Source organism: Tribolium madens, unplaced genomic scaffold, assembly GCF_015345945.1.
Source record: "Tribolium madens isolate multiple individuals breed KSU strain unplaced genomic scaffold, Tmad_KSU_1.1 Scaffold_20;HRSCAF=117;Tcas5.2_LG4, whole genome shotgun sequence".
In the NCBI taxonomy this organism is placed as follows: Eukaryota; Metazoa; Arthropoda; class Insecta; order Coleoptera; family Tenebrionidae; genus Tribolium; species Tribolium madens.
This window is the reverse complement of record NW_025400985.1, coordinates 8677959-8686937: the sequence shown is the minus strand read 5'-3', so window position 1 is coordinate 8686937 and position 8979 is coordinate 8677959. Positions and strand designations below refer to the sequence as shown.

At 34.1% G+C, this 8979-nt stretch overlaps 1 protein-coding gene across 1 annotated transcript in view; it reads right to left on the bottom strand.

Annotated features, from left to right (window-relative positions):
- Positions 1–232: 232 nt before the first annotated feature.
- LOC123005340 (carbonic anhydrase-related protein 10) overlaps positions 233–8979 on the bottom strand; it is an 84369-nt gene continuing 75622 nt past the window's right edge. The window contains exons 7-10 of the mRNA XM_044399038.1: positions 6628–6782; positions 5565–5696; positions 1335–1377; positions 233–1276 (exon numbers count right to left, since the gene is read on the bottom strand). Coding sequence (XP_044254973.1) covers positions 1212–1276; positions 1335–1377; positions 5565–5696; positions 6628–6782 — 395 coding nt within the window. The 3' untranslated portion in view covers positions 233–1211. The remainder of the gene's footprint in view (positions 1277–1334; positions 1378–5564; positions 5697–6627; positions 6783–8979) is intronic.

Sequence of the window (8979 nt, the reverse complement as noted above, 5' to 3'; positions counted from 1 at the left end):
TAATTGACCTAGCTTTGGAACAAAAAGTTACGATCTCATCTTTAAACACTAGAACAAAGAAGTTGATGTCCTAGTTACAAGTCTATGTTGTCGTCGCGATAGATTTTTACATTAGCATTGTTGATCGCTTGCCTTTGTCGGAGCTGTTAGATTTTATGAGAAATGGTTTACTTTTTTATTTGCCGATGTAATAAAATGGGTGTATGAAAGAGGCGTGTAAATAACATACGGCGTTTGTTAATAAATTTTATTTTTGTATTAATCTATATTTTACAATTTGGCATTATACATTAATGTGCTACTTACGAAGCATACAAATTCATTGCTAAACTTAACGCTTTCGAAGTCTGAGAACTAAAATTAGGAAGATTGTTATCGAATTAAAAATGAAAAAGTCATTATTGAAATATTAATCCGCTTTGTTTATTTTTAAATAAAAACTGTTTATGAATAAGTAATGTATTGTTGAACATTAAATGTTGGTTGGTTGTTTCGGTTGCTTTGTTTTCGTGAATGTTTGTCTTTAAGTTAGTAAGGGTCACCATGTTTGTAATAGGTTTAGTACAAGTTACCCTGCATAACAGTATAATTCCAGTTATATAGTTGTTTCTGATTTACTCTAATGTTTCACATGTGTATTTAGACACAGATTTGCTTTTAATCTTCGAATGGATGAAAACTCGTAATTGCAGGATGAAATATATTTCGAAAAAGTCTGGAATTAAATTTGAAGATTTACGTGGATCACTATTTTAATTCGAAAAGAAATTCTGGCGGGATTATCTCGAAGTTTGCCAGTTTGTCACAGTCTCAGTGAATCAAGGGCTCCGAGGTGGGCATTACTTTAATTAAGTGCCAGCTGATGCCCGATTATTCTCAGACTTCGAGTTTCATTTCGTCCAAGCTGACATACAGACAAGATTGAAATGAATATAAGTATTTGCTTCTGCAGACAATTTAACTCTTATTAGCGTAATTAATTTTCTTGTTAAATAATAAAATATCTGTTTGCCTTATTCATTACCTGGACACGGTTTGTTATTGTATAATCGTCACACATAATGCCTAATGCTCACGCCCTGCTACACACTTAACATCCCGTGCGGAAAGCTCCGCTTTTTCGCACCTCCACTTGGTCATTATTGCATACGTTATCACAAAATGCGTCTCTTAGTTTGTCGATTATATACAAGAGTTGTCGGTGGTGCAGCTCAGTGTCGCAAATGCCAGTTCGCCGGCGAGTGTAGCCCCTTATCATTGTCAGTCCATTTATTAACTGGAACAACACAGGTCCATTAACAGTGGCATACGTGGGGCTCTCGTGTATCATTTACCTTTGTAATACATCTCCTTGTGCATAGAAGGACAGTTGCCGTTCTGTAACAAAACATAAACGGATTTCAGTGTGTTTTATTGCAACCATCACAAGTCAATTAGGCTTTGAACGCAAACGACCGCCGCAATTACAAGGATTTCGAATTCAGGACTTGAATGTCTGAAAGCGACGCGAATTTCAGATATGTCGACGATCTACTGAAATAAATAACGAGACGACGCTAATTGAAGCTCGGAATTAAATCGCGACATGTGGTGGAGGCGTCGGGGTAGCTTTATGACACCTCCACAGGATTAAATTAAAAATTTATCAGTGGTTCCAAATTTATACCGAACCGCAATATTTTTAATATGCTTTTTTAACAATTACTTATCACCGTCTCAATGTAAATATACGAGACTTTATTAAATTCTTTAAAAAATTCCAATTTATTGCGCGCTGACACGCGATTCACTTTTTAGCTACCACCAACTATTGAACAAAATAAAAATTATAAATGAGAAATAATATGTAATAAATATAAAAAACAAATAATTATGACGAAAATGTATCAACACTTTTTTAATTTAAAGGTTTGTTTCGCTTGTGGCCCATTTCGTCAAAAAAAAATCAAAGTAGAGAAATATTTTATTGGGAAAGGTGGCAATATTTTTGCCCATTGGTACCATAACTCAAAACCTTTGATATTCTTGTGGACTTTAAAGTGCACATATATTACACCTAGAAGCAGGGAGCTTAAGTTTACAAAAGAAAGTGTCTGGATAATATATCGATAAGTGTTTGATCCTACGCATGAGAGAAGAGACGAATAGATACGATAATCTACATGTTTATCTGTTTACATAGTCTGTTGGCTATAAATATGAATAAATTCGAATTTTTATACTCAAACAATGACGTTATTGTTAACAAGTTAATACAATGATGATATAATAATTTTCATTCTGTAAACCTCATATTCTAGGATTGACATCTGCGTTTTCAATCAGAAATTGAATAGGTAATTTAATCTTTTTTGAAAATATACAATAAGTGTCAGACTCAGTGTCAGAACTCCGCACAGTTTTGTGTGGAATTCATGGTTCATTTTAAAGTGTTCTAAGTATTTCTACTTGGGCAAGTATTTCTCTGATTAAAAAATACAATAGCGCCAATTACAGTTTCTGAAAATTTAGCTCGTGTTATAAAAGCAGTATGATGTGAAAACTGTGAGTGAATTTTTTGTTATTAATTTAAATGCAAGTATCGAGTGCAGGCACTTAAAAATGAACTCCGCGTTTGCTCCATTCATTGAACTAGTTTTTAATACAGAAATTAAGGTAATTATCTTGAGTTTATTTAACCATTATATCCGAACGTAGCCGTAATTGGTGCATTTTAATATGTTTGTGCTAATGGGAGATTGCAAAACGTGCCTTGAATAGCGGCGAGTTGGCTCAAAAGTAAGAAAGGAATACATGGGAGAGAGCCTGTTGCAATGCAGAGTATAACTGACCGGAAGTGAACATACCGCAGCACATCCACGCGATTTTAATACAGGAAATTGGAAACCAGACAATGCAAATTTTGCCTACGTGCTGCCTTGGATTTGTGTGTTTTCTATGTAAATTTTAATTAATGCTTTTGAAGAGTGACAAAGGGCCAAAGTAGGATTGTCGATTATTCTTGTTTGAAACGGAGATGGGGCTGCCGTTTATTAACATCATTTCAATGGTGATCTGGTCTTGTTTAAATATTATCAACCGCGATAAACAACAGCGTGTCGGATACTTTGAAATGCTGAATGAAATTTTAATGAAATTTATTAACAGGGAACAGTATGTGTGAGTTCACGAACTAATCTCATAATCCTAATACAAATTTATTACCGAAGTGGTACACATAGAACCAAATTACTAAATTTATCTGGGCTGAGTTATGGGGCAGTATTGCATCATGGAAATTGCACCCTCTCAGGAACACCTGCAGATATGGACTATTTAATGAGAAAATTTGCAAAACAATAAATTGTTTTTGTTTACTTTCCAATCAACAGTAGTAATTAATGAAGGATTAGTTAAAGTGAATTTGAATTACATAAACTGTACAAGACCCACATCATTTTGTTTAGCCTTCAATCGATGAACTTGTCTCTAGCACCTTTAGACATGCGAAAAGCTGCACTTGATTTGATTTTGACAATTTCGATTTTTTCAAAATTTTGATCGTTTTCCGGTAACTGCAGTAGATTTGCGCCAATAACACAGGAATTGCTTTTGTAGTGGCGGACGCTTAGAAATCAGTTCGCGGGAGGAGAACTCAGGAAACAAGTTATTAATTTTATGTTATTGGAGCTTATTTGAGCTTATTTTAATGTTGAGAAACTCAAGCCAGTGGAAATAGTCAACACATTATGTCGCATCTTGGATAATTTAGGACGTGTTTAAAAAATTAATCGAGTTTGTTTAGGTCGGGTCGAACTAAATCAATCCGCTCAAAGCGGCTTAATTAAACATGTTTGATCGTGTAAAGTGTGAGGTGCTCATTATTTTTTAACGAAAATTAATTGCTCGTTGAAACCGTTGTAATCACACTCCCCTAATATTTGTTAAAACTTACAAGCTCACTTCAATGTTGTATAATTACGCGACAACAAGAGCATTAGCGGAGCTTTGGGCGTTCTCAAGACAACTCAAGTTAAGAGTTTTCCCGGTCGCCGAAGGCGGGAAAGCATTCTGTTAATGTCATTTAAACACGGGGTCATTCAAGCATTAATCTCGGCGAGAGGAAATAGGCAATTGACTTTTTAAATCGTCAGTTATTTAGACGGGAAACAGCAAATCGTTTAATTCGAGAGGAAAAATTCGTAAATGGCATTACCCCCGTTTTCAGGGGGTAATTACCACCATTACGAACATCCCCGACATTCTCTCCTTAAATAATTTAATAAATGGATATGGCCGCACTAAAGTCATCGATTTTCGCCGGGTCAAACTTTAAAATATCCCTGGGATGGACCAAATTACGCAAATTGCCGGCTTTTAACTAATCAGGTGTGTGAGCGGCCGCGAAGAACTCATTAATAAAATAACAACAATAACTTGGAGGGACGGAGTGTTATAATCGTTTCCGAGCTTTAGGCGCTTTGTGCGGATTAAATCTCGTTGCATTCCTTTGATGTAATTTTCGACAGTGTTAACACTCGGGCCAGAGTGTCGGTTTAAACGACGAGCGCCCTAATCCCTTTAAATATTATATTATAAACTAATTTTATCTGCCTTGTGTAATCTATTTTTCACTTAGAAGATGCCGGGATAAGAGGAAGAAAAGGAAAAAGGCAATAGTCATGCGTATAAATTGTAACACATTGCCAGATAATGCCCATATCTGTAGATATTGCAGTTAGTAACGGCACTTGTCTTCTCCTTTTCACGACGATTTCTTATCTTACACTTAATATCTTATCTTTACACTTGACTGTTATTTTTGGACCGTTGGACGTTGCTGTTTAATTTTTTTACGATTTCGATATATTTGGCTTTATTGCCTTTTATATTGTTTTGCTCCGAGCCAAATTCGAGGTAATAAAACAACGACAATTTAAAGTTTAGGGATAAAAAGTTTCAACAAATTCTACAAGCGTGCATGCTACAGATAGGAAGGTGTTTTATTAGCCAAGTATAATTCAACTTAAAAAAATATTTTTTGTATTCGAGTTTATTCTCAAGATTTATTAGGTAAATATTAATTAAAAATTGAAATAGAACGTTTTTCGTTTTGAAAAACTGGTGTTTATTTTTAGAAATTGTTAATAAATGAAATTGTTTGTGCGTTTGAGTTATGAGTGTCCTGATTTCGAGGCCAATTGGCTAATCGATCATTTCGGTTGAATCCTCCTCTGCTTTATAAATATTTATTTATATCAGTGGTCATAATGTCGACAATTTGCGGTAAGAGTATAATCGCTTGGTAGCTTATAATAGCTGCGGCGGCACCTCAGTTTCAATTACTGATTCCGGCGGCGGGAGTCCGGAAGTGAAAGGGGGGCCTTCCATTAACTAAGCCTTTCTCCTGAGACCGAGAGTCATCTATCACCCCAGGTCTTGGCTACAAGCATGCAAAGTGCACATTAGCACCGACTAGATGAACATAAGGAGCGATTTGTGACCGAGATATCACTTCTCAAAAGAAACACTGCCACAAAGTCACTTTGAGCAAAAATTTCTATTAATCAAAGCAAAATACAAACCACGGCATTCTTGAAGTTGATGTTGGTTCTGATGGTTCTCTGATGGAGCGGCTGGACCGGACGGGCGTTGTTGCCCAAAGGGGCTTTGGGCGCTTCTTTCGAACCCTGCATCAGCTTCCTTAATTGGTACATCTGCAAAAACACAAAAAGAAAAGCGGTTCAATGGGGCCGGATTAAAACGCAATCTTTCTCAATCAGACGGACGAATTGTGACCGAGTAGTGGACCAAGTCCGCAAAACGACAGCTCAGCGTTTCCATTCGGACTTTTAAATGCTTTCGCAATTTAGTTTTTCAAGGCGAGACGTTGGAAACCTCAGATTAAATGCAAAACTTAAATCAATTCCAGTTTGGGATTCAAAAATAAAAATGTTGGAAGCTTCAAATGTTAACAATATCGGTTGCCCCCACAATTTTTTTCCTAATCTCTTTAAACGGCTGCAATTTGGAAGTATCGAGCGATGATTCGCGCTTAAAAAGTAATTCGATATAATTAAACGGTAATGGATTAAATCCGCCGAAATTAATAGAGGTAATTTTATCGCTGTAATAAATTACCGCATTCATCAATTCTCAGCGGGCTTGAGTTGCTAAAATGAGTCCCTTGTGTCCAGTGAAAGGCCGCAGAACGCCACTGTAGCACTTTTAGTTACTTTGAAAAATAAAAATAACTCGTTGTGATTGTCGACGCGAATTTCCTACAATTTATGGAAGTAAAAAATCTGGCGGCGTACTAAAGAGGCCTTGCCAGTCTGTCTTTCAAGCTCATAACATTTATATGACGTTTACATCTTGTAGCGATATATAAATGACATCGCACCGCGTAAATTTGTAATGCTTTCGAGGGACGAGCCCGAAAACACTCAAATCGCCTAATACAAAGCAAATAGAAATCGGGCACTGTTTGCATTTAGTTATATCGGTTTTTTCCCGTATTGCCTTGTATCGATTCGGCTAAAAGGAATTGAATTAATAGCTTTGTTTGTGTTCAGCTTGAGGCATAACAATTCAGAGATAATAAATCAAAAAACAACGACCCTCACACCGCTAACACTGATTTCTTACCTCTTGCCTAGTAATATAAATGGGCTTATTAAGGATGATCCAAACAGTAGTCTCCCAACAGCCAGGATGCGTCGTCGAGCCTTCATATGTCATAAAGTGCTCTGTGTCTGGCAGCATATTTTTTAAAGATAAATGTTTTATCGGTGTGGAAGCGCCTGAAATCGAACAGAAAAACAGTCAGTTAACACAGATAAATCCTATTAGCATCAAAATATCTCCACGAAAAACATGGTGTTTAGTTTGGGAAATATTTAAAAATTTAGTTCTTCTTTACTAATTTTACGCTAATGGGTGAATGATTAAAAATGTAAATTTTGCTAACTAGGTATGTGTTTTTATACCTACTCTTATATTCTTTACTTTTTTTATTGTCCGTTTGCTGTGAAACATATAAAATTTTTAATTCGTTCCCTTGTCAAAATACCAAGTAAATAATAATTCACGTAGTGCCTCATTTAAAATTCTCGGAATTATCACAAAATTGGGCCATATAGTAACAAAGGTGGAGCTGGTAAAAAAGTGACGGCAATTATGTCAGTCAGGCTCAGCTGGGGTCTGGGTAGTTCATAATTTTAACTAGCGCCATGTCGGCCTTGTCATACGTTTTATTTCAACGTTCATACTTCTAGTTTCAGTTTTTGTTAGTTCGGCTTGTCCCAAATTAAATTCAGCAATGTTGGGGAGTTTATAAGAAATCTGAATCTCGGTTCACTTATTATTCATTTTCAACGCGTTGTTCAGTGAACAACGATTTGTAAAAGCGCGAATGCATGTGTGTGGGAACATTTCTCATCGCCAGCCATTTGTATCTATTTTTAACGTTGCGAGGAATCGAGTTGTATCCTTGATACGATTTGTGAATATTCAATGTTTTACCTAGGAGCTAATGAGCGTCAACTCTCATAATGTTAATTACAAGGTTTAATCAAATGTTAATATCAATTTATTGTTTGAGAATATTGTGTATTACAACTTTACACAGCTGGAAATTCACAAGGTTTAATTATATGTAAATAAAGCCAAGCAATCTGTCGAACAGCGACTATTTGTTCGGCAATTATTTTAAGTAAATCATTATCGGTAAATATTCTTGATGGCAATTGAATATGACCGCAGTATCGAATAGAATTCAATTTTTCGGCTCATCATTATCTCAAAACAAACCAAATTATACGAATGCTTTCGTTGAAGGGAATTGGAGAAGTTTATTAAATTATTCCGTGAATCACCAGATTTATCTTCTAGTATTGATTTTTTTGCCTTTTGAGCAAAGAAAACATTTTACAACAAAAATATTTTTTTACATTAATATTAATACAGCCAACAAATTTTAATTTCAGTTTATTTAAACAATTGTAAAAAGATGCGATAAAATTTTAAGGTTCACATTTTGATTTGTATTTTATTTTTCTTCAATTCAAGCATTGCAACTAAAAATAACGAAAAGCTTTCATGTAACAAGGATACAATCTTTTTAAATTTGATGTCATATCTTCTTTATATAAATATAATAAAACAGGTTTAGATAGAAACATAAATACATTTTTAATAAAATTTCTGAAAAAATGTATTCAATTTTGATCTTTTGAATTGTAAAAGAATATGTATTTATTTCTGTTTTCAATCAGCATCCAATCTGCTGTAACAAAACGTGAATTAATGTTGATATATTTGTGTGGGTAATGAAATTTTACCCTTTGTTTTGTTTATTTCTTGCTCAAAATGTATTTTTGTTTACTACCCATAAAGCTTACTAATTTGAGTTTACAATTTTTGCTAGAAGTAGGTATCAAAATTTTTTAAATGTAGATTTAGTTTTTGCTTGGAATAATGGCGATGGCTTGTAGATTAAGCAGATTAGATTCCAAACGCAGTAAATGTCAAATGTATTAAAGCAAGGAAACAACATTAAAAATGCAAAGAAATAAAGTCACGTAACGTCGGCATATCACTCGATAAATGTAAATATTTTTTACAAAGTAATTGTCGGATTATACAAAAATATAAATTATGCATTTTTGTATTATACCAAATAAAATCTTAAACGCGTTATAATAATTTGATAACTTGAAAGTAATAGCGATCATAAAACTTGAATCAATAATAAAGTATAACAAAGTTGTTTTAAATAAAATTTGCATAAATTTTGTAGTGCACTCGTATGGATCAAGCGTTCTACATACATATTTAAAAATAAAAAAAAAATAAAAACCAGTTTTTTATTTAATTTGAAATGTTTACAAAAGTTGCGTTGTATTAAATAATAAAACATTGTTTTTAGTATTTTTAAATTAATTGTTAATTAATTCATATGTATGAGAAAAATAAAAATACCTAATTTTATTTTGTTTT